The sequence below is a fragment of the Coregonus lavaretus genome (assembly GCF_964263955.1).
Source record: "Coregonus lavaretus genome assembly, chromosome: 24".
Classification (NCBI taxonomy): domain Eukaryota; kingdom Metazoa; phylum Chordata; class Actinopteri; order Salmoniformes; family Salmonidae; genus Coregonus; species Coregonus lavaretus.
Window position 1 is genome coordinate 36,778,288 of NC_140011.1, and position 26,718 is coordinate 36,805,005.

Consider the following 26,718-nt stretch of genomic DNA (forward strand, 5'->3'; position numbering starts at 1 on the left):
GGCTAAAAAGCACAAGATGACTAGAGCCAGCACAACATGAAACATGCATCACTGTGGCATACAGCAGCAGACTTGAATGTGAACATTACATATATCATGACCGGTGTCATCATAAGATTCATAAATATTGCCACTGTAGCAGAGTTCAGTTTGCCCTTGCTGCAAGTATGCCACGTGGCCATTTTGGGTATATGAATTAAACATTTGACTAAACAAATGTGGTCCTCTGTAGCTCAATTGGTAGAGCATGGCGCTTGTAACGCCAGGGTAGTGGGTTCGATCCCCGGGACCACCCATACGTAAAAATGTATGCATACATGACTGTAAGTCGCTTTGGATAAAAGCGTCTGCTAAATGGCATATTATTATTATATACGGGCAGGATATATAAATACATACCTGTACATTTCTTTGCATTGCATTTCAATGTTTACATTGCCTTTGCATCACAAACAGCAGGTCTAATTCTATTCTAACACCTGCCAGAAAGGAATTTGCTTGACCTTCATGCGTGGATGTCCATGGGTAGCCTAGGACAAATGTGAATCTACACAAGCAGTGAAGATCTTGAACAGACTCTACAAAAGTGTATCTGAGTATTTAACACTGGAGATTGTGAAAGAGTAATCATGACCATGTGATGCCTCTTCTCTAGAGGTAGTGTTTTTATAATATATATCATTGCCAGTCCTAAATCTTCTGTTAACCCAAAAAATAATGTTTTAGTCTCTCTACTGGCAGTGCATGTGCTGGTTTTCTCTAGTAGTCCAGCAGTGACAATAATATTCAAACATCTATAGATTCAAGCACACCAAATATGTCCCTCCTCCTGACTTAAAATCGGCCATTGATGTCAATGGGAGATCTGCACACACATTTGAGTTGTGTGCAGATTTCAGGTTAGGATTTGGACATGTGCAGTTTAACAATTGTAATTCAGGTGGTATGGAAACCTAGAACCAATTAGCTGCTACACATGGTGGTGGTAGAACATTGAGCTGTGAGTGTTAGTTTACAAGTGTCTGTAGGTTATTGCTTGGCAAAACAAAAGGTAATCCTAGAATAAAACACAAAGCTCATATCAAAAATCACTGCAAACCATATCCATTATAACATAGTAAATAAAGCAATCACAAACATGTAATGGGCGATATGATGCTCTAGTATCTGATAGATTAGCTGGTGTTTCTGGAGCACAGCAATATTCATAACCGAAAATAGACATTGAGTAGAAACCCTACCCAGTTTGGCAATCTCACAGAAGAGAACCACATGAGAAAAGGCACATACATATTGAAGATACATTTATGTCAGATGTGGGTAAATTACATTTATTTTTGTAAAATGTACATAAATTATATTCGATGCATCACCACCGAATGAGTTAATCCATAATCCTGTTTGAAAAGGGTAGCAACGTGAGACAAAAAGACATTCCTTGTTGAGATCATTTCAAAGTAATATTGGTCTGACATTTCATCCACCTGGGAAAGCAATGCGCTACAAACCTCAACCACTGAAGACAGGAAGGAGTTCACCATACACCTTCATAAGTATCGTACCAAATCAAGAAACAAGGCTGTAATCTGCTTTTCCTTTTCACCAAAACTCAACATATTTTCAGCCCCAACAATCACCCCATCCCTTCACTCTTCCCAAGCCATAGGGAGAGGTGATAGAGGCCTACGAGACAGACAACACTATTCCTCAGCATGTTAGTTATTGTGAATGTTAGGGTGTTGGTTGTGTCCTCATCAGGAAGGATGAAGCTTGCTTTGTTGGATTGACTTCTCCTCCCAGGTTGGACTTTTGTTTAAGTGCATATAAAGGTATTTAAAACCTTGAAGATAAATAAACATGGAATTCAGCCACATGCGTTCAAATATTAATCATATATTTAATTGATATACATATTGCCACCATTGGCACATACGATATTGCACACAGTAATGAAATGTTGCACTGAAAATAAAATATCTATTGTGAGCAAAAAAACAACATTCAAAATGACAAATGATGTGGAATAACGCTGAAAAGTTAAAACTAAAAAACTAAACACAAATCAAAATAAGACATGCTTACTACTCCCCCCTAATTGAGGTCTTTAGCAACTTACAAATTACACATTACTGCCCAAGCCGTAGAACTACGCACAGAGAGCATCACAAGAGGGCCTCCAACAAGCGTTCTCAATCCAGTCCACAGTGATGTTACCAGTCAGCCCCTGCTCTCTGCTCCACCTCACCGGGCTGGGCCTGTGAAGAGCAGGCTCATACGCATCGTCTTCTAGGTGACCACCCCCTTCCATGTTTCCATGTAGGCCGATACCTGGATGGCTCGGGGATGAGAGGGAGATTGGGGAAGGGGGAAAGGTTGCAGAAAAATCGTAGTAATCTGCTCTTTTTCTTTTGTTAAGGGTTCTTAATGAACCCTTTAGCAACACAAGTTGTGCTGTGGCACACGGAAAAGCAATACGGAAACAAACTAAAACCCAAACTGTGATCCAAAGCATCAGGCCAGCATGTAATCATGCAGAGTGTTTAAGGCACCAGGTTGTTTATATGCCGAGGAGGACTCTCCCATCCGGGTGTCATTTACACCAGTGGCTCTAACCAGGGGGGCTCAAGGACAGTTAGGCCTGCTGCTTTTTACTCAATCCAATATGCCAGGTGATCTTTTCACTGAATACTGGGGTAAATTTGACATGATCTGATTGTTGCCAGCTTCTTTGGAAACAACTGAGATATTCAGACCAGCATTCAATCTAAAGATCAGTTGAGCATTTGCAGGGTTGAAAAACAGCTTGGAGAGGAGTCCTTGAGCCACAATATGTGAAAACCAACATCAGGCTTTGTACAGGTAAACATGCAGCAACAGCACTCATTGGTACATTGGCATCCTATTGGTTGGCTGATATTTGCTGGTCCTCTGTGTGTCAAATTCCCCAACAGAAAACCTCTTATCCATAAGTGCTGAAGTTGACATACATTTCAGATTCACAAAACCATGCTTTACTTTTTTTATTAGCAGACCATGATGCCAATGACGTGCTGCTAGCAGGGTTGAGTGGTCTATATGACAAATATGCTGTTCTCAACCACTTCTCATGTAATTTGCTGCATGTTGTCACTGCACTTCCTTAATCTAAGACGGGTACCTTTTTAAAAACACATTGCATGACAACGAGACACAAAGATAGTCTATAGTATACCGATCTGCATGACGACAATTTCAATTGAAACAAAAGTTACAACAGTAATATTCCTCTTGAAAGTCTTCATGTCGAGTTCCATTGACCAGCTCAATGTGTTCGAGTTCAATGCAATGCATATTGCACGAGAGAGCACTTATTTCGTTGGATGACATTGAAAAAAGTACATAGGTAGACTGCATGACATAAAAAAAAAACAATCCAAAGCAGGCCTAGCCCTCATATGATTTATGTGTAAACAAATCTCTACTCACAGGTAAAGGTAAATAGGGTGGCAAGTAGGCCTACGCTATGTCAACCTCTTAAAAAGGTTTTCAATTTTGGTTAAAAAAAAACTAAAATATCTGATTTGTGCTGAAGTCAAATGAAAAAGACTTGTTTCTCATAACTCGGCAATAATTCCATTTGAACATTGCAAACACTTTTTATAATATCTTTAACGTGTACAAAAGTTATTGGTTAATAAGAGAAATAAACACTCAGTTCTTTATCATCTGTCATCAAGTAGGAAACACGGTTCATATATAATGTTATTACTTGGTTTAGCAGCCGCTTACTGTATTAATGGTGGGTAAGTGGGTAACATCCAGCGATGGGTGACAACATGTCTTAACTGTCAGTTTGTGGAGGTTTATTTTTTGTGGGTGGTGCTCCCTTGGAGTTAAACAGTTACAGTTCAATCTTTAGATTTCTTTCTTTTTACAGTAAAGTTATTATAATTTCTCTTTTTGTTATTTTGATTATTTTGTTGCATGTTTTTGCTCTCTATATATCAATCCTCGTCTGCATCATCAGCATGCATCTCCTCTTGTTGCTGCATCTCACATGCCCTTTTCTCCCGCTGTTTCTCCTGGATCTTCTTCATCTCCTCCGCGTATTTACAGAACGTATTTCCAAATTTGGACCACACTTTGTAGGGCACGGTGATAGAGTTGCGGTATGTTGGCTTCACCTCGCTTACCCTCATGAACACTCCGTATTTATTGGAGCCCACGTCGAAGAAAAAGCGTTTGTTGTCCACTGTCAAGGAGGTCCCCTCCGGCAACTCCGCAGGTTCGTCATCTACTCCGTAGTCGTCAATGAGTTTGGCCAAGGCGTCACGAAACTCAATAAGTCCCTGGGCAGGCAGAGCAATCGTCTGGCCTTGCGTGGATCCCAAACCGGGCCCCCGGTTCACGGTCTGTCGAATCCTCAGAAACCGGCCTCTCTGGTTCTCTTTCAGATCCATGTAGTACTTCCGATTCTCCCTGACCAAGAATTCGCTTTTAAGTGCTCGTCTCGGCTCATCCTGTGCGATGTCCGGATTGCTAGGACCTAATTGGGCATAATGTTCGATGAAGTCCCCTAAGTAGTCACGGAACTCGACTGCCACTGACATGGAGAGAGTGAGGCGGCTCTTGTTTCCCCCGGCCCCGACTTCAGCTATCTTCAAGAAGCGGCCTTTTGCGTTCTGCTTCACGTCCAGGTAGAAACGTTTGTTTTGAATGTCAACCCGTTTCGACGCCAGCTCTTGCGTCTCGTGTTGCAGCCCGGAAGCCGAGCCCGCCCCTCCTGTCACTGGGTGCATGGAACCGACGCCCGGGCCCGTTGCTGCTCCTCCCTGCTCACTTCCACTGTCTCTGTCCGCCATGATGCTGCCTGCCTGCCTTCTCCCTCTGTCTACTGCAACCCCACAGCCAGCCAGCCACGCCACCACTCTCGCGAGATCTACACAGAGGGAAATACAAGAAGAATATCTATTGAGGGGGCCTCAAAGTGGAAATTCTATAATATCCTTTAGGCCTAAATACAGAATTGCCGCTTTTCATCGGCGTCTAAATTCTCAGGTTTATTGTGATGCAAGCTTACCACTTCAAAGCTGAAATCGAAGTTATTATTTTGACTGTCGATTTGGATTAAGAGCAATCCTGAAGTGCAATAATCGTGGCATTTTACTTGGATCGTGTATATAAAACCTTAATGCGTAAAACCGTAGGTCTATGCGTAAAAAGGGCTTAATTCCTCTAACTGGGGTTATTACTATGTTATTGCACTATTGGTTATTGTCTGTTAAGTTTGCGAATAACCATGCATAGAATTGGTGACAGTTTACGGTGGCCGCAATACATTCCAGAGCCTCACATTCAAGGTAACATTTTACATTAGGCCACATGCGTTAGGGTTGCCCTTGCAGCGTGAAAATACTCTGTAGGCCTACCATCTATTACTACTTTGGTAGTAGGTTAAGTATGAAACCCAATGGCTATCTAGGCCAAAAGGTACATTTTACCCATATCTGTCTATGCACTGTTAGTCTATCCAATGTAGGGCTACTAATTAACCGCCACTGTTACCAAATCAATCTGAAAGCCTCGATTCGTGACATTTGGAAACCTGTTCCCTGTCTCTATATTAAGTATTGTAAGTGAAACCCCTATTTGGAAACAAAATAAAAGGTCTGCTGCCAGGTTTAATAACATAGTCTGTTGATTTAAGTGTCTCTGTTTGGCTTATTTATTTTTCGTTTACATACAGTTGTTGTTACCCACCTTTCCTGTTTCGACCTTGGGATGATATGACACAATTTAGGCCCAGACAGACACGCTATCATGGTGATAGGGTGAGTATTTTTTTTCAATCCCCTGTCAATGTAGTCTACTTAAAAGAACCGTTACCATTCGTTTAGTTAGGCCTACCAAAAAGAGAGTAGCCTATAGGCCTACCAAATAGAGTATTTGTTAGGCCTACTAGAATAGATTGTAGGCCTACATTTCATGATTGCACATTTGTGATACCTACTCGTTTCTCCGATTTTAGGCCTAGGCCTAGGTTCATCGGATGTTTATTTTTTATGAAAGCCATGTCTCTTGATTTGAATATGAAAATAGTAGGCCTAGCGATCCTGTCATATGCAACCTGATCTCACGAGTTCCAAACTGCGCAAATAAGACAAATGCACAACATTTTAATTAAACTTAAAATGTCAATGTTACATATTTAAATATGATAATTGACATAACTAAGACATTACTTTATTTGAAATGGAAGTTGTTCAACTGTAAGCCAAAAACTAGATATGTATAGCCTATTAATCATTAGTCATAAAATTCCGTCTTATCAAAGTCCGATTGGATAGTTTAAGATTATTTTTCGTACAGTATGTTATCCAAACAGTGCTTCTATTACGATTGTCTTATGACTTGTGTGAATTAAAGAAGTAGCAACTATAACTAGTCCATCGTTTGCCTATGTGAAATAGATTTGTAACTTTTGTTCAATAAAACATTCTCTCGTGTGTAATCGACTAAACCATTTTTAATCCTACATAATTATATTTGCTGAAATGTATGTATTTTTTATTGGATTTAAACTTAATTTAATTCATTTTACGTTCCTTTTTAATTTATTTAAAGGACGTGTTAAAAACGGTGTATTTGATCGAAAATGCTAAAGCAACAACGATTTAAGCGTTGCAATAAAATACATTTTATTTTTTATTAGAAGAGAAGAACACGCAGATAACTATACAAATAAGTGTATACTATTATGGGACAAAAACGAATTAAATGCATCTAATATTTAGATTATTAGATGCTGATTTGATTAAGTTCCTTGTTATTCAGATGTACTTGAATAAGCTAATGTATGATATATAGCCAAATATATAGTATACAGTATAATATATGACGACAAACATCTTCGTTTGATATGCATGATGTTGACGTTCACTTGAGGAAGGAAGAAATTGCAAATATGGTGTATCATGCGCTGGCTTATTCACTCTTTCAGGCCTAAGAACTAATATCTATCAAGAAATAAAACAGATTCATTACTTCCATTCTCTAGTCTAGCCCACGTGCAGGCCATTGAATGATATACATTGTTTCGTTCTAGAAATATTCATTTTGGCTATGTTACCTGAATGTCAATGGGACTTTGTAGGCCTGTAGCCTACACTGACACAATTCATTTGAAAACTGAAACGTGGGTGCCTGTGATTTGTAGGCATATTGTCAACTAAATGAAATAAACAATTGTATTTATTTTCATTTTGAAAGTGACGTTGACAGGAGCGGCAAATGCACCTACATCTATCCTACTTGTAATTGTTTATTTAGCAAAAATGATTGCAGTTGCTTTTTATGTAGCTGGTCTTATCACAGTTAAATTAATATTATTGCTGAATAGACTTTGCTTTAAAGTGTTTTTCATTTGTCTTCATACATCTCAACTAGCCAACTTAGCTTATTTCCACATTGCTGGACACATTTTGTGTAACGTCTAATTTCTTTATGAAAATAATAAATTAGAAGAAATACCTTTCTCGAGCCTAATAAATGAAAATATATTTCGCAGTTCTCGAGCAAAGTAATAGTGAATGACGGGACATTTGTTGAAAAAATGTTTTACAAAACGTTATCATAGTCTACAAATAGTTTACAAATGTCTTTAAACTAAATAGAAATATCGAAAATAGACCCTCACTAAGAATAAACTGCAAGGTTAGGCTACAAATAGACTAAGATTCAACGTGTAAGTCAAAGGAGATATTGTATAAGTGAAATGTTTCAGAAGTAGACCGAAGGAAAACTTTTATCGAAGAGGAAACTGTTATGATGTTGCTGAAAAACACTGATATTGCTTCAGTCTCACTCGCAACTAACATCGAGACCCAGAAAACGTCAGACAACAGCTTTACCTATAGGCAATCATTTTATTTAACAACGACAATAGAATTCCATAGATATATGATAGTGTTTAGCTTGTCTTTCCTCCTCTCGCCCATCAGTGCAGAGGCCTCTGAAAATTTGGTCACATCATTTATTTTGTCTTGTAGCCTATGTGATTATATCCTTCGACTAAAATATCTCACTGCTTCGTTTTGGATTCACACATCAGACTATATTGTGCCAAGGTAAGATACAATTGTGAAAATGTATAGCTGATTTTGTACAGTCAGAGTCAAAGAGTTTAATAACTCTTATTTATTTTCCCCTTAAGTTTATATTTGTGCACCCTCCTTTGGCATGGCAGCTTTTGATGAGACTCACACACACACTTCTTGAAATATTAGTGTTATAGAACTTCTTAAAGTGCAGACGTTGCCATTTATCAGTTGTATAGGCTGGTGTTCGCTTCCATTTATCATAAGAATGTTCTGTTGTCTTCTTCATGTGTCCAAGGATTGGGAACTGTGATGGACAAGAACATTGGTTCAATGGTCCCTTGATATGTCATTATTTGGATTCATGCTTTTGATCATCCCAATAACAGTGTTGACTTACCCCCACAACAGGTTGACTTATCCCCACAACAGGTTGACTTATCCCCACAACACAGGTTGACTTATCCCCACAACAGGCTGAGTTATCTTCATGGGCACAAGGTTCAAAGAAGCAGAATAACACAAAGGAAACGAATCCACCTCTGAAAATGGGGGGATATTCGGCATGTTTTCACTCAGTGGCAAATATTAAGCTAATTATGTCTGTATGCTATATACATGCACGTTTAATGATGTAAAATCTCTAAAATGCAGTTTGACACTTTTGTCCCACCTTCCTCTGGAGTTACAGTTGCATTTTCAGATGCTGGTTTTATTATGCAGGTTTTATTTTGTGTGTTCGTCTTGAATCATATGTCAATATTATACAAGGGAATGATACGTTTATAGACTTTCTCTGATCTTTGGCCCAGGATGCTTGGTCCAAAACACTGCAACATGAAAGTGATTAAAAGCAAAGGTCAAATACTCAAGATATCCAGCAATCTCATAATGACTTCAAGAGGTGCCATGTCAGTAAAGGGGTTGACAAAGGAGGATGCAAAAAAACACTGATTAGGCTGTGAATCCATGTGACAACATTGTCATTGTGTGAAAAGTATATTTCTTGACTTAAAATCGCCTAAGATTGTTGTAGAGGTATGCTATAAATAAAACCAGAGGGCGCGATGTAGGTTGTCAGTCTCCATAGGATTCTGCAGACATGTCTTATGTGGCTTCTGTCGATTCACTGCAGTGCCAGTTGTCAACATCGCTTGACTGGCAACTACTTTCGATATTACCGGAAATCTCGTCTATCACGTCAAGGCTGCCTGCCTACTGTCCACTGCTGAGGGAAATCGCTTGCATACCGGAGGACGGATTAAGTGAGAGAGAGGTTTGCAGTGATTAACCCAATGACATGTAAATAAACCTGTCGTCCTCTTCCCAAAGTCACAGACCTATTACAACAAGGATAGGCATATCTTACCCCGCTTAGTTTACAGGCAGAGCGCCTGAACAGCCTCGGTGTAGTCTCGTCGCAGACAGACACGAAAAAGACAAAGGTGAATAACTCCTTGTAGGCCTACTGTCAGTGATTCGCCGCTTCACAAGATGGAACGAAACAGCGAGTCGTGGCATGGAGAGAGACTCACGTAGCCTACAAGTTCAACGCAGCCCGCGTGTCCTCTGATGTCAGCACGCTCAGTTACTGGGTGAACTGCAAGACGCGTGCGCCTCGCACTGTTGCTCTTTAGAAATTGCGGCTTGAGGAAGATTTCTCAACCCACTAGTACTTTCTGGATTTTTTTTTTGGAAGAGAACCATAACCTGTGCTGTTGCTTCTTACTAAATCTATCCCTCCACTTCAATCTACTCAGGCATCTAGTCCTTACTTTCATTTATTCGGAAAATTGAAGACTTATTTGCTACGTGCACTGTCTCAATGTTCAGCCAAAGGGTAACTAACCTATGCGCCTGTTGCAATGTCATAATTCAATGAACACAACTTTTTAATTCATTGAACACATTTTTTATTAATTGAAAACCCTTTCTAGTAGATGTGTAATTTTCTTTTCTGGGGTAAAAGAAAGGATTCCCTCCGCATAGCCCAATCCTGTACAGTAGGCGGCAGGCCTAGTAATGCAACGTAGGTGAGGTTGTATGTAGGTTTTCGCTTTAATTGGTCGTTATATATGGCCAACCTGCTTATCCTGAAAGCCAGAGAAGTATTATAGTACTTACCCCAGAATATGTATCAAATTACGAGTTAATTAGCTTATATGGGCGGTTTAATCTAGACCTATTGTGGTAGGTGGCTAAATCGAAATTGCATTAACAAATGTCTTCTCATGGATATACTGATTTGTTATTAGCACTTTCAGAATATAAGACAACAACTGAGTAGACCACTTGAAATAGCCTCATGAGAGAGCGCGCAAATTGCTTCTCCAGTTGGGCGTGATGGGGTTAGCACCATGGACAGCTCTCGGATCTCGTGCGTTCCATGGGAAGATCATGGAGTGGGCGAGATATCGCTGCTGCGTCTCTTGGGCCATTTCACGTACTCATCTAAGATCTTTCGTTAGTAGGTAGGCCTATTTGTTGGAGAATCTCTTAGTATGTCAAACTTGTGCGTGCTGTTCATGAGCTTTTCTTAGTAAGTTTGGTGGAGAGGTGGGGTGATATCAATCAATTAACTTCTATATTTAAATACGGTCTTCGTGTTTTGTTCATGGGCGGGACAAATATAAATCTAAAGCTTTCTTATGTTGCCAGATAGGCAATAAACGCTATATTTTGTGATAAAGTGGGCCAAAATAGTAACACCACTGTGGAGAAGTTTTCCTTCTATGTTTTTAGTCAGCCTTCATGTTTTAGGCTCAGTGTTGCCCAGGTAATTTATTCTTGTCGGTCTGTCTGTCTTTGTCTGACCTTGCTTTGTAGGCTTCCTTGGGGTTGAGTATGCTATGTTGCTAATCGTCACATTCGAGGCGAGCATTTCAGAATCTGACGCACGTTCCACACCTGCTCTGGGAAGTGTTTGTTGGTCAGCAGATGTCGCCCTTCGTGAATGCTTTCAGCTTCACATCCAGTGACTCTCTCCGCATTCAAATTATAGCCTTACTTAGTTGACATAATTCATTATACAAAAACAAGAAGGATGTGTGCATCTGAATGTGTTGTATAGGCCTATAATCAATTCCAATTTGTATGTTCTCTCCATGCCATTACGCATGTCTCATTAACAGCCCACACACACAAAACAATATGCACCAAGTGTCTGTCCATGCATTGTTATAGTGTGAAATATATGGTCTTCTCCTGTTTTTAAAGCCCATTCGCAGCTGTTTTAGTTGTATGGATTTGATGCAGCGCCTCAGCATCATTTTTTTTTTCAGAGGCAGAGCTGCGAATGTGACCTGAATGCAGGGCATGACTTAATAATGGAATGAGACGCAAAACTCATTCAAAACAGTCTGTTGAAGAATCCGAGGCTTTGAATCGCTTTCGCAGCGTCATCTCAGCTGAAACCCCCTATATCTACTGCACTGATTACAGCTGCTTTTTCAATCGATGTTTTACCTTTTTTTGGAGGGATATGTCTACTCTAATAAGCAATTTTAAAAAGGGACGCGTGATGCATTTCAGTAATTATTTCATTATTTCATTTTAACGTGAAACCATTTGGTGATGGGGAAGAGCATGAAGTGATAGTCATTTGTTGTCGTTTGGGGGAGTGTGGTGACCGATAGTCGGTGTGTCGGCGTAGGCTATATCATAGTGCTCCAATCTTAAATCTATTTTTTGTGGTGGAGCCTTTGGCAATCAGCATAATTTCTCTCCGTCTCTGGTAAGTGGGGGAGGCGGAGAGAGACGGGCAGTGGGAGAAGGCGGTTTATTATCCGTGGAACAAAACACAGTTTATTTAGATGGATGAATCGTATGCATTTTTTTGCAAGTGGACTACAAAACTAATTGTTGACTGAAGCATTTGGTGTATTTTCTCTGTGGCGAATGATACAGAAAACCATCACTGCTGAGCAAGTCGCCCACCCGACCACTGCAATTTTTGGGCAAAGAGACTGGCGTCGTCTTGCGGATAGGCTACTATGGCAGCATATAGCATCGTCTGAAGGGGAGAATCCACGAAGCCTTTGCATTTTAGAATGTATTTTTAGCAGAATGCAGTGACGGGATTTTGAACCCAGCATCATTAGCTTACGCGGTTTCCGGTTCCTAGCTGGTGTTTCCCCATTGCAAAATTATCGGAAAAAGCAGCGGATCCCGATGGCATGGACACTTACGCAAGGTCTGCCGCGCTGCCGTGCTACTGGAGCCTATTTGCTGTCTCTCCCTTCAACCCAGCTCCACCGCCATCGCCCCGCAGCCCAGAGAGCCCTGCCGCAACGCGATCAGCGACCACCGAGCCAAAGCAGGCGGCATGAGGCTTGATTCAGTTCATTTATCCATGCTGGTCATCGGGGTCTCTTTCGCCTGCTACTCCCCGAGTTTGAATTCCCTGCAAGACCAGGCTTACAATTCCGCCGTGGTGATCGAGGGCAAGGTGCAGTCCGCGCCTCTGAACGACTCAGCGGAGGCGTACAGTGTGAATGTCAAAGTGCTGGACTTGTGGCCGCGGAATAGCGGAGGACTGGAACGGGAGCAGCTCGTCACCGTGGGGGAATTCGGATCGGAGGCTCCGTGCACCACAGTGATAAAGAATCACAAGTATATTTTTTTCATGGACCCAACTGATGAGCCCCTGGTTTTCAAGGCATCATATGCTCCCCTAGATACTAGTGGGAATAATCTAAAAAAAGATGTTGGGAGGATCTTGTGTGAAAACTGCGGTAAGTTTATTCTTTAATCTTGCCAGTGAAGTCGATCCTGGCAAAGCACATCAATTGATTAGGACTGTAGGCTAATTCTTTCAGTTGCAACTGGCCATACGTTCTCCCCTTGTCGATATAGCTATAGTCTACATGTGGCATAGTGATTTAAAGATGTTTGAGAGTGAGTGACAGATGGGTGCACATGGGGCGTCTCTGCAGCAATATTCGACAAGCTAAACATTTAGGCTAGTGGTTTCCATAGGCTACATGATGCCGTTTACACACACACGCACACACACACGCGCGCGCACACACACTCACACACACACACACACACAGACTCTTGACATGTCGTAAGATTCCAGAAATGCAAGACATGGATCATTTGATTGATTAAAACAATGAATTAATTACCCAAGGTGCAACATAGTCGTGGCTTTGCTTAAATATGAGGTTCGATGCAATAGGCCTATACGCACATGCGTGTATATTTATTATCGTGGAAATCTTTCGTTTATGCATTTTTTTCTTCAAACATGATTTGCAAATGTATCACGGTGAAGTTTCTAAACAGTGGCAGTAGTAGATGTCAATTAATATATATATATATTTCCTTAAATCCATGATAAGGTAGCCTGCAGGTGAGCTCTAAAATCTCAGGTAAAGTTAGTCTCTGCCGATAGCTGCTTTGCGCGTGTGCACTGGGCTTTCATAGCAACGGTGCGGGCAGTGGATCCCTTTAAACAAGTTAGGACGCATCAAACCTGTACTTCCCCATCTACGTCATAGATGCGTATCTCTGCGTAAAGGGAAACAAACTGCTGTGGTCAAGGGGTGAAATTGACGTGCGCACAAGCAGAGGCTGTCATGGTTATGATAGCTTTAAGCCTGTAGGCTCTGGCGCTCTCCCATATATGTTCAGATCCGGACAGTAAATACCGTAGGATACTATCAAGCTCAGCCATTGGGAAAAATAGGCGTAGTGGATGTACAATTCTTCATGTTTCTAACCACGTTTTGAGTAGCATAATTAGTGTAGCCTATGCTCTGGTGTAGGACTTGACAATGTGCAACCAGAATCAAACTAACACAACTCTCCTGACTTCCTTGACCTCGAGGAAATTGATCTATTTCCCCTAATTGCAGTCTTATTTCTCTGTGTGAACTGTGTGAACTGTCTGTCTGGTGCTCTGCTGAAAATATTCTGGTCATGCTCTTATGGAATGTATCCGTTAAAACAAGAATAGTGACGCTGAAGGGCAAAATGGCCATTTAAACCCCTGTCCATGGTGCTGATTCGTTCGCGCCGCAACTGACCAGTTGTTTTAGGCCGAAATGGGCCTGACGACCCTTCACGAAATGACTCAAATCATGAAGGATCTCCATTTTCCCACCGGGAATGGAGCTACATCTGACAATTTATTGGTCCATAGTTTTATACCTCACTCGTAGTAGGGCTATGTGACTTGCAGGGTTGTTTCAATTCAAAATTCAATTCACTAGCTTCCCTGGATATTAGCAACATGCAAGTTTAAGCTCAAGTTCAAGACCGGAGAAAAGGGTTTTCTGAGATTTCTGAATATAGAGTTGTATGTTTATTATGAAGTGCGGCCATTACAACTTGTGGGGTGCTGGATGGGTGAGGAGAAGGACATTTTAAATTGATTGTCTTGAGTAAACGTTGTGACACTCCAGGTTCAGCATTTAGCAGCATCTCTCTGTCCCAGCTTTAAGGAGGCGCCATTTCTTCCTCACGTGATTGGTGAGGGGCGGATTATGCTACTAACAAGGATGGACTGCAGTTTCTACCAAAGCCAGTGAGCGTTGCTATTTATGAACATTGCTCACATTGAGTTAGCAGTTTGGTTTTAAATATTGGACAAGGAAGTTTATACAGTAAACTGTAGTCAGTTATTAATCCGCCTATTTTGCTAATATCATTTGATGTTATTTGTTTTAGAAGTGTGCTGAGATTTGAGAGGAGGTCCAAGTTGGAGTAGCTGTGGTAGCACTGGTTGACTTTGTTCCTCTCTGGATTGACAGAGTCAGACAGACAGCACCGACACACTAACTGAGTGGGATTTCAAAAACTGTATGTCACGTCTGCCTTGTAGCTCACATTTTGGGATAAGAATAGTATTTTTGTCTGTCCCTTATGCCTCAGCCTAGATTGAAAGTCTCTTTGTAGGTAGTGTGGCGGGGGCCACTAGATTTTTGTCTGGCCATAGACCCCATGGAGGAGACCTACATATTAGCACCTTCTAGCCCATGTATTTATGTGTGTGTATGTGTTTCCTGTCTCTTTATTTGTGTATCTGCTCGGTTCTCATCCTTGGTTGTAACACTGTATGAGTGTTTGTTGTCTTTTTTTTATAGCAAGCATTTCATATTCAGACAAACATCACATAAATAATTACCAGCACATAGGATATAAAGAAAAATAGAACAGCACAATAATGTTTGCACGGCACTGGAGGCAAGCATCTACTCCCACTGCAGGTCACAGATGCAGTGAGGTGAGAGACATGGATTTGCCCATGGCACTCTGTACAACAGTGTACAACAGAGCGGCAGGTAGCCTAGCGGTTAAGAGCGTCGGGCCAGTAACCGAAAGGTCGCTGGTTCGAATCCCTGAGCCGACTAGGTAAAACACAAATTGCTCCTGTAAGTTGCTCTGGATATGTGACTAAAATGTCAAATGTAAAAATGTAACCGAGAGGGCACAGGGCACAACTATATGGCACCAAACATGAATAACGTGTTGATGGAGGCAGGGTTTTTCTCCCGCTACATGAGGAGGATGTCTGATGCCCATTTGCCTCAACAGGCAGGCCCACAGAGAACCAACATGATATGATGGAGTGTGGTACCAAACAGATAGTATCTGGTTTTCAAACAGGCAGGATTTATGGATGGGTATGACGACGGCAATGGGAATCTGAGGTTAAGAGGTGTGATTTAGTACAGTCAGGATTCTTATGACCATATAGTGTAGACCCCTTGGGCCAATAGAATAAAGTGGATTTTGACAGGTTGGGATGAGGCCCCCTGTTGGTAGAGACCTGTGTCTGCCGTGTGGGACGCCTGCAGGCAGCAGCTATAGCGGTGACTCTCTCTCTCTTTTCCACTTATTTACCTCTGGATAGATGGGATCATACACACTGCCTGTGCTCACATCTGTGCAGTTTTGGAATTTTAGATCTGCACTTTTTCAGGTAGTGAAACAGTTCAGACAGTCTCTAGTTTATGTTGCACAGTCGGTAGTAACGTTACCTGTAGTAAACATTTTGTGCTCCTATGTAGTAACAATGTTATTATTATAGTAACAACATTGTATTAACATGTTGTTACATGGCACTAGTATCTGCATTATTTGCAGTGTAATTGCATAGTAATGGAGTTGAGTGGTCTTTAAGCTTTTTTAGGTTTTTAGTTGTAAGGCAGCAGGGTTTGCGGTTCTCAGAAAGGCCAGTGTGTGATGGACTGGGGGCTGAGGCCAGAGAAGCAGATTGACTGACTAGCAGTGGGATTCTCAGGAAGGGCTTGGTATTGATCCAGGTCACACATGATGATCAATGTTTGTGTAGGTTGTCGTGCGTGTTCCCTGGGTGATGTATTTATACACTGAGCCCCTCTGCATTTTACCTTCTGAACTCCAGGACTCTGTCACCAGCCAGATGTATGACTGCTAGACCACTAGCTACAGGGCCATTTTCAATGGTCTCCCTCTCTTCTTCCTGGATTGCTCATGCAATTATACACTTACTCATATTGACTCACAGACATGCATTTCACAGTTTCCAAAGACTTGGATTTACATATTTCTTGTTGTAATTTTAGCAGACACTCTTATCCCATTAGCTACAGTATTTGTGTAGATAATGCCACTGATGTATTCTCAACCATCGGTGGAGGCTAAAGATGATATCTGTAATGATCACAGGTTTCTGTTCAAATATACACTGATTTTCCCATCACCACAGCAGTCCTGTGCTGGTTATGGGGTTCTCCATGATAAGATGGAGTCAGTGTGTCCAGGCCCAGTGGGATCAGAGAGCTACTGAGGGTTATGATCCATAAGGAGTGACGCGATAAGCCTCCATAATATCTTGTAATTGACGAGTTGTAAATTCACTCCAGACAGCCAAGAAAGGCAATACTATGGCTGATTGATATCTGATATGAGATATTTAGTTTAATCCACTATCGGAGCTATACAATTTCTAACTTGTTGCTTACATTGCCAGGCTGCAACAAGTCGTTGAAGTAATTCTGTATCACTTTGACTGTATTGGGTTTATTATTGTAAGCTTCTTAGTGTATCACAGTTGTTATATTGAATGATATGGCCTCTAATTGATATTGATCTTTACTAATTAATCAAATCTTATGTTCTTGGCTGTTAAATACATTTTATTCACTATAGCTAACAGTGTTTTTGCTTGGCTAGGTCATGTGATAGGGTTGGTTGGGACTGGTCCAGTGTCTAACGGTCACAGTCATTTGACATACATGTAAAAAATGCTAATGTAATTTGAGAATAACAGGTCAGTTTGGGACAATATTTAGCAGTTTATGTGCCATGTTTTACCTTTTCTGCTTCATGACTCAGTCATTCTCAGTAGACAATGAAGAATGCATTGCATTCACCACATAGAGGCAGTATATGATCAGGATTCTGGGCAGCCAGGAAATAGACCAAAAAGTTGTTTGAGTCCAGCTGGAATGTCAGTAAAGCTGTTTTCTTTCCCATCCCACAGATATGAATACTAGCTTACACAAAAGGCAAACAGCGCTGTAGAGCCAACCTGAAGTTCATATGCAATCCAGCTGTGGCCAGTGGCCACATAATTAGATCTTCTTTTGGTAAACATCCCTCACCGATTGTTGGTCGGACATTTATCACACATTTATTACGTTTAGAATCAGACTATTCCATATCCTCTATCCTTGTGGATATATTGTACATTTTTCATGGTTAGCAACACAGAGAGATTACTTTGCCATAGTTTACTTGTGTGTGTCTGAGAACGTGATAATTGTTAGGCGGGTGTGTACATGTGAGTTTTTGGGCTAAACCTTCAGTCATCCAACTCCAGCTGTGCGTTAGAATAGCAGTCGATCATTTTGATCCCAAAACAGCCTTGAAGTGTTATTACAGTAGCCCTGACATGTTACCTGTTAGTTTCCCTTAGTTTTGTGTTCACCGCATCAAGCAGCCTTTAATGATTGGCCGATGTCCAGCAGTAGCTTGAGGCTGATTGGTAAGTGTCATGTGGTTGTGTGATGCTTATTGGCCAGGCTGCTGGGACTAATTGGCCAGTCTCCTGCTGCTGTTAAAGGCGGCTGAAGTTTACCCTTCCTCTTTAATTATTTAGTAATTCTCTGCTATCTTGTGCTGCAGTCCCTTCCTTCACAAACCCCAGCCAGTAAAATATCTAATTAAATATTCAAATCAACCTATCTGAGCACAGCATGAAAGGTCTCAGAATATTTTCAGAGCTGACTCTATATTTACTCTGATTGTATCTACTGCTATAGCACCGATTTAATAACAGTTTATGTAGTTACTTTTTGTGGTAGTGACTTAGTGTAGCATTTTCAGAATGTTGATTAATTTATGTATGGTATATTTAAGTTTGTGTTATTGATCGAGGTAAGTGGATGAGGGAGAGAATGTTATTGTGTTTAATTGCCTGTGTGTGTTGGGGGGGGGTTGATCTGAGAATTGATTTACCGTAGCCAGCTGCTCATTAACTATTCATCAGTAATTCTGTGTGCCCTACCGCCCGGCCACTTTCCCACTGCAGTAGACCATCTCCACAGGCAAATCATGCCGCTAAAGGACAGCACAGGAGGTGACCTTTCACAGCAGACTCACTCACTGCCTTTCCCCCTCTCTCTCCCCTCTCTCTCTCTCTCTCTCTCTCTCTCTCTCTCTCTCTCTCTCTCTCTCTCTCTCTCTCTCTCTCTCTCTCTCTCTCTCTTTCCCCCCTCTCTCTCTCTCTCTCTCTTTCCCCCCTCTCTCCCTCGATCTCTCTCTCCCCCTCTCTCCCCTTTCTCTCTCCTCTCTCTCCCTCCTCTCTCTCTCTCTCCTTTCTCTCCCCCTCTCTCTCATTTTACATTTTAGTCATTTAGTAGACGCTCTTATCCAGAGTTAGTGAGTGCATACATTTTTTTATTTTATACTGGCCCCCCGTGGGAATCGAATCCACAACCCTGGCGTTGCAAGCGCCATGCTCTACCAACTGAGCTACACGGGCCACTCTCTCTCCTCAGTCTCTCCCTCTTCCCCTCTCTCTCTTCCCCTCTCTCTTCCCCGCTCTCCATTTATCTCTCTCTTCCCCCTCCCTCTTCCCCTCTCTCTCTTCCCCTCTCTCTCTCTCTCTCTCTCTCTCTCTCTCTCTCTCTCTCTCTCTCTCTCTCTCTCTCTCTCTCTCTCTCTCTCTCTATATATATATATATATAATCTCCTCTCCTCTCTCCTCTATATCCTCTCTCCCCACTCTATCCCCCCTCTCTTCTCTCTCTCCTCTCTCCCCTCTCTCTCCCACTCTCTTTCTCTCTCTCCTCTCCTCTCTCTCCCCTCTCTCTCCCACTCTCTTTCTCTCTCCTCTCTCTCTCCCTTCTCTCTCTCCTCTCTCCCCACTCTCTCCCATGCTCTCTCCCTCGCTCCTCTCTCTCCTCTCTCTCTGCCTCTCTCAGATTAAATGTCTCCTTCAATAATGCAGTCTTTGTTTTCCAGAAGTTATAATACAGTTATATCCTCTTTCCAGTTCAGGAAGTACATTTAAGGAGACTGTAAACAGCCTGAATGTCTTGTAGGGGGAGTTTATGTTTGTGTCAGACGCATTGACATCTCATGCTGATCATATGGCCTACTAATGGGAATATCAGTTTTGACAAAATCATACATGCATAAAAAACAGACAGTGTAGACAGACATGGAATCAGCTGTTGCATTCATTGAAACCAGGTTACGAAATATGTCTCATTTCTATATGGTAATCCTCTGCCAGTAGCACAGATCCCTTTTCAGGACATCCCCACTCAGTGTCAACATTGTGTAATCATCTGATTAATCTAATAGGAAGGAAAACACTCAGGGTCATTCATCCACAAGATGTGTGTGGATTCAGATAGGTGTGTTAATCCTTTGAATAATAGTGTTTATTATCCCATTGTGCATATGCTCTAACTTTGCATGTTCGTGTGCATACTGGTATGCTTGATTTATGCGTCTGTGTCAATGCACTTACTTGAACTTGTTTGTTCACATTTGTTTGGTTATTTATGCATTAATATAACCATGCAGACATGGAAAGAAGTGTTCGCATGCATATGCGTTTGTGTGTGTGTGTCCATCCGAGTGTGTCCTCATGACTTGTAATAATACAGTAGATACAGGAAGGTGACTCCAACAAAACGACAGGAACAAAGGACTATGGGAAGGGCAACAGTGTTTGTGTGCAGCGTGACGAAGTGTTGAAAAGAGGGGTTGCCGGCACTCCCGCTGGGCACCTCCAGGTGTAGTATAAGGACATGTCTGGCCATGTTCACCCACACACGCTACATATTCTGAGAGAGGGTTTGTTTTCCGTAGGTGTGTAGTAGGTGTGGATTGAAGTGTGTCTTAACATGAAACAGCTTAAAAAAAATAATGAATGACTGTTCATTATTTGGTGGGTGGTGGACCAAGACGAAACTCCCCTGCATCAGTGAAATGGACACTTTCCAGTTGGAGCACAGCTCTGGTTCTTTATGGGGGCAAAAGGCAAACACTTGAAACGTACATTCTAAGCACAATGAAGGTATTGGTAACTTGTCCTTTCCTATCCACGATAAGTTATTGAATGTATGTAAATCTGTAATTTCTCAAAGAGTAGGAGCTAATTGCTCATATCTTTACTGTTGTGTTTATTGGTAGTAGTTGTCAACATCTGTGTCAGCACTTTGCCCATTTTGCAGCATCGTGTCTCTCGCTAGATATCTGAAAAAAACAATGGCGTGCAGACAGAGACAGAGTTGAATGCGCATATCAATAGCTAGCTTGAGTTGTACTAATCAGGTCTCCAGATCAATTCTAATTCAAGGGCAAACATTCCTGAGTGTTTATGTATTTTAGAAAGAGAGAGCACTTTTCAATCATGACATCATTGGAAACTCTCTCTCTCTCTCTCTCTCTCTCTCTCTCTCTCTCTCTCTCTCTCTCTCTCTCTGTCTCTGTCTCTGTCTCTGTCTCTGTCTCTGTCTCTGTCTCTCTCTCTGTCTCTGTCTCTCTCTCTGTCTCTCTCTCTGTCTCTCTCCCTCTCTCTCTTTCTCTCTCTTTCTCTCTCTCTCTCTCTCTCTCTCTCTCTTTCTCTCTCTCTCTCTCTCTCTCTCTCTCTCGCTCAACAATTCAATACAATTTCAATTTAAGGCCTTTATTGCCATGGGAAACGTATGTTAACATTGCTAAAGCAAGTGAAGTAGATAGTAAACAAAAGTGAAATAAACAATAAATATTAACAGTAAACATTACACTCAGAAGTTCCAAAAGAATAAAGACATTTTAAATGTCATGTTATGTACAGTTGAAGTCGGGAAGGTTATATACACCTTAGCCAAATACATTTAAACTCAGTTTTTCACAATTCCTGAAATTTAATCCTAGTAAAAATGCTCTGTTTTAGGTCAGTTAGGATCACCAATTTATTTTAAGAATGTGAAATGTCAGAATAATAGTAGAGAGAATGATTTATTTCAGCTTTTATTTCTTTCATCACATTCCCAGTGGGTCAGAAGTTTACATACACTCAATTCGTATTTGGTAGCATTGCCTTTAAATTGTTTAACTTGGGTCAAATGTTTCGGGTAGCCTTCCACAAGCTTCCCACAATAAGTTGGGTGAATTTTGGCCCATTCCTCCTGACAGAGCTGGTGTAACTGAGTCAGGTTTGTAGGCCTCCTTGCTCGCACATGCTTTTTCAGTTTTGCCCAAAACCTTTCTATAGGATTGAGGTCAGGGCTTTGTGATGGCCACTCCAATACCTTGACTTTGTTGTCCTTAAGCCATTTTGCCACAACTTTGGAAGTATGCTTGGGGTCATTGTCTATTTGGAAGATTCATTTGTGACCAAGCTTTAACTTCCTGACTGATGTCTTGAGATGTTGCTTCAATATATCCACATAATTTTCCTTCCTCATGATGCCATCTATTTTGTTTAGTGCACCAGTCCCTCCTGCAGCAAAGCACCCCCACAGCATGATGCTGCCACCCCCGTGCTTCACGGTTGGGATGGTGCTCTTCAGCTTGCAAGCCTTCCCCTTTTTCCTCCAAACATTACGATGGTCATTATGGCCAAACAGTTCTATTTTTGTTTCATCAGACCAGAGGACATTTCTCCAAAAAGTACGATCTTTGCACCCATGTGCAGTTGCAAACTGTAGTCTGGCTTTTTTATTATGGTTTTGGAGCAGTGGCTTCTTCCTTGCTGAGCGGCCTTTCAGGTTATGTCGATATTGGACTCGTTTTTACTGTGGATATAGATACTTTTGTACCTGTTTCCTCCAGCATCTTCACAAGGTCCTTTGCTGTTGTTCTGGGATTGATTTGCACTTTTCACACCAAAGTACGTTCATCTCTAGGAGACAGAACGTGTCTCCTTCCTGAGCGGGATGACGGCTGAGTGGTCCCATGGTGTTTATATTTGCGTACTATTGTTTGTACAGATGAACGTGGTACCTTTAGGCATTTGGAAATTGCTCCCAAGGATGAACCAGACTTGTGGAGGTCTACATTTATTTTTCTGAGGTCTTGGCTGATTTCTTTTGATTTTCCCATGATGTCAAGCAAAGAGGCACTGAGTTTGAAGATAGGCCTTGAAATACATCCACAGGTACACCTTCAATTGACTGAAATGATGTCAATTAGCCTATCAGAAGCTTCTAAAGCTATGACATCATTTTCTGGAATTTTCCAAGCTGTTTAAAGGCACAGTCAACTTAGTCTATGTAAACTTCTGACCCACTGGAATTGTGATACAGTGAATTATAAGTGAAATAATCTGTCTGTAAACAATTGTTGGAAAAATTACTTGTGTCATGCACAAAGTAGATGTCCTAACCGACTTGCCAAAACTATAGTTTGTTAACAAGAAATTTGTGGAGTGGTTGATAAACAAGTTTTAATGACTCCAACCTAAGTGTAGGTAAACTTCCGACTTCAACTGTATATACAGTTGGCCATGATGACCATCATTATGTTTGTAGGAAAAGGGAGGTGGCTTGCAAGCCGAAGAACACCATCCCAACCGTGAAGCACGGGGGTGGCAGCATCATGCTGTGGGGGTGCTTTGCTGCAGGAGGGACTGGTGCACTTCACAAAATAGATGGCATCACGAGGAAGGAAATTGATGTGGATATATTGAAGCAACATCTGAAGACATCAGTCAGGAAGTTAAAGCTTGGTCGCAAGTTAAACAATTTAAAGGCAATGCTACCAAATACTAATTGAGTGCATGTAAACTTCTGACCCACTGGGAATGTGATGAAATAAATAAAAGCTGAAATAAATCATTCTCTCTACTATTATCCTGACATTTCACATTCTTAAAATAAAGTGGTGATCCTAACTGACCTAAGACAGGGAATCTTTACTAGGATTAAATGTCAGGAATTGTGAAAAACTGTTTAAATGTATTTGGCTAAGGTGTATGTAAACTTCCGACTTCAACTGTATACAGTGTTGTAACAATGTGCAAATAGTTAAAGTACAAATGGAAAATAAATATGCATAAATATGGTTGTATTTACAATGGTGTTTGTTCTTCACTGTTTGCCCTTTTCTTGTGGCAACAGGTCACAAAGCTTGCTGGTGTGATGGCACACTGGTATTTCACCCAGTAGATAAGGGATTTGATCAAAATTGGGTTTGTTTTCAAATTCTTTGTGGATCTCTGTAATCTGTGGGAAATATGTGTCTCTAATATGGTCATACATTTGGCAGGAGGTTAGGAAGTGCAGCTCAGTTTCCACCTCATTTTGTGAGCAGTGTGCACATAGCCTGTCTTCTCTTGAGAGCCAGGTCTGCCTACGACGGCCTTTCCCAATAGAAAGGCTATGCTCACTGAGTCTGTACATAGTCAAAGCTTTCCTTACGTTTGGGTAAGTCATAGTGGTCAGGTATTCTGCCACTGTGTATTCTCTGTTTAGGGCCAAATAGCATTCTAGATTGCTCAGTTTTTTTGTTAATCCTTTCCAATGTGTCAAGTAATTCTCTTTTAGTTTTCTCATGATTTGGTTTGGTCTAATTGTGTTGTTGTTGTTGTCCGGGGGCTCTGTGGGGTCTGTTTGTGTTTGTGAACAGAGCCCCAGGACCAGCTTACTTATGGGACTCTGTCACGATCGTTGAGAGACGGGTCAGACCAAGGTGCAGCGTGCGATGTGAACATGTTTATTAAGAATAAACACAAAAACAAAACAACAAACCAACGTAACGTGAAGTCCAAGGCTATACACAATACAAGCCTAACACAGGAACAAGATCCCACAAACATAGTAGGCAACTGGGCAATCTAAGTATGATCCCCAATCAGAGACAACGAGCGACAGCTGCCTCTGATTGGGAACCATACCTGGCTAAGCATAGAAATATAAATCCTAGATAGTAAACATAGAAATAATAACATAGAACTTCCACACCCTGACTCAAGTAACAAGAGTTCTATACGTCAGGGCATGACAGACTCTTCTCCAAGTTCATCTCTCTGTAGGTGATGGCTTTGTTATGGAAGGTTTGGGAATCGATTCCTTTTAAGTGGTTATAGAATTTAACGTCTCTTTTCTGGATTTTGATAATTAGCGGGTATCGTCCTAATTCTGCTCTGCATGCATTATTTGGTGTTTTTCGTTGTACACTGAGGATATTTTTGCAGAATTCTGCATGCAGAGTCTCAATTTGGTGTTTGTCCCATTTTGTGAATTCTTGGTTGGTGAGCGGACCCCAGACCTCACAACCATAAAGGGCAATGGGATCTATAACTGATTCAAGTATTTTTAGCCAGATCCTAATTGGTATGTCGAATTTCATGTTCCTTTTGATGGCATAGAAGGCCCTTCTTGCCTTGTCTCTCAGATCGTTCACAGCATTGTGGAAGTTACCTGTGGCGCTGATGTTTAGGCCGAGGTATGTAAAGTTTTTTGTGTGCTCTAGGGCAACGGTGTCTAGATGGAATTTGTATTTGTGGTCCTGGCAACTGGACCTTTTTTGGAACACCATTAGTTTTGTCTTACTGAGATTTACTGTCAGGGCCCAGGTCTGACAGAATCTGTGCAGAAGATCTAGGTGCTGCTGTAGGCCCTCCTTGGTTGGTGACAGAAGCACGAGATCATCAGCAAACAGTAGACATTTGACTTCAGATTCTAGTAGGGTGAGGCCGGGTGCTGCAGACTGTTCTAGTGCCCTCGCCAATTCGTTCAGAGGGGAGAACAAGTATTTGATACACTGCCGATTTTGCAACAAAAATCCAGAAAATCACATTGTATGATTTTTAAGGAATTAATTTGCATTTTATTGCATGACATAAGTATTTGATACATCAGAAAAGCAGAACTTAATATTTGGTACAGAAACCTTTGTTTGCAATTACAGAGATCATACGTTTCCTGTAGGTCTTGACCAGGTTTGCACACACTGCAGCAGGGATTTTGGCCCACTCCTCCATACAGACCTTCTCCAGATCCTTCAGGTTTCGGGGCTGTCGCTGGGCAGTACGGACTTTCAGGTCCCTCCAAAGATTTTCTATTGGGTTCAGGTCTGGAGACTGGTTAGGCCACTCCAGGACCTTGAGATGCTTCTTACGGAGCCACTCCTTAGTTGCCCTGGCTGTGTGTTTCGGGTCGTTGTCATGCTGGAATGTCACGCCCTGGCTCTGGGGACACTGTTATGTTGAGCCAGGGTGTGTAGATCAATGTGTTTTTGTTTCTATGGGTGCTCTTTCTATGTTGGCCAGAGTGGCTCCCAATCAGAGGCAACGAGTGTCAGGTGTTGCTGGCTGTCTCTGATTGGGAGCCATATTTATACAGTCTGTTTTTCATTCGTGTTTGTGGGATTTTGTTTCCAGTCGGGTTGTGTTAGACCGTGAACTGTCACGTTATCGTTTTGTTGTTTTTGATCGTGTCGCTAAATAAAGAGTATGTTTGCCTGCAACGCTGCGCCTTGGTCCTCATCTATTCCTGACGATCGTGACAGAAAATCCCACCAAAACTGGACCAAGCAGCGAGTCGAGGAGCCATCGCCAGGGAAATCCCTAGCAGATCTCCGTGGCAGCCTCGACTGGGTCAAGCCGAGTGAAGAGCAGAGAGGGTGGACTTGGGAACAGTGGAGGAAGAGCTTCGACTGGGTCAAGCCAATTGAGGAGCTGAATAGCGGGAGTTGGAAGCAGAAGAGCGAGAGTTGGGCGAGAACTATAGAGGCCTGGCCCACGGGGAAGAGAGACCCCCAGAAAATTTTTAGGGGGGGCTCACGACGTCGGGGCAGCAGGAGGCCGCGATAGAGCGGTCCAGCGGGTTGGCAGAGGAGGCCGACAGGTTACGGGGGCCACTGGTCGAAGAGGGGATGGAAGGTGTAGAGGCACGGCAAGAGGTACTGGGGTGTGTTACCAGTCCGGTCCGGCCCGTTCCAGATCCCGGTGTAGGGCCAGTGGTGTGTGTCCCCAGTACGGTCCGGTCTGTTCCTGCTCCCCGCACCAAGTCAGTGGTGCGCTTCGTCAGCCCGGCTCGGCCCGTTCCTGCTCTCCGCACCAAGTCAGTGGTGCGCTTCGTCAGCCCGGCTCGGCCCGTTCCTGCTCCCCGCACCAAGTCAGTGGTGCGCTTTGTCAGCCCGGCTCGGCCCGTTCCTGCTCCCCGCACCAAGTCAGTGGTGCGCTTCGTCAGCCCGGCTCGGCCCG

General features: G+C 42.1%; 2 protein-coding genes across 2 annotated transcripts in view; one reads left to right on the forward strand and one right to left on the reverse strand.

Annotated features, from left to right (window-relative positions):
* Positions 1–1,291: 1,291 nt before the first annotated feature.
* On the reverse strand, positions 1,292–9,590 carry puraa (purine-rich element binding protein Aa). The gene is made up of 2 exons (XM_084141209.1): positions 9,445–9,590; positions 1,292–4,918 (listed from the first exon to the last, which is right to left on the reverse strand). Exon 2 carries the CDS (start codon positions 4,839–4,841, stop codon positions 3,984–3,986), a length of 858 nt encoding a protein of 285 aa, XP_083997335.1. The 5' UTR covers positions 4,842–4,918; positions 9,445–9,590; the 3' UTR covers positions 1,292–3,983.
* Positions 9,591–12,399: 2,809 nt separating this feature from the next.
* nrg2a (neuregulin 2a) overlaps positions 12,400–26,718 on the forward strand; it is a gene marked incomplete at both ends in the record, with an annotated part of 135,967 nt that continues 121,648 nt past the window's right edge. The window contains one exon of the mRNA XM_084140744.1: positions 12,400–12,808. Coding sequence (XP_083996870.1) covers positions 12,400–12,808 — 409 coding nt within the window. The remainder of the gene's footprint in view (positions 12,809–26,718) is intronic.

Bases quoted from the DNA above. Each gene is read 5' to 3' on its own strand.
- puraa (XM_084141209.1), bottom strand. From the start codon at position 4,841: ATGGCGGACAGAGACAGTGGAAGTGAGCAGGGAGGAGCAGCAACGGGC.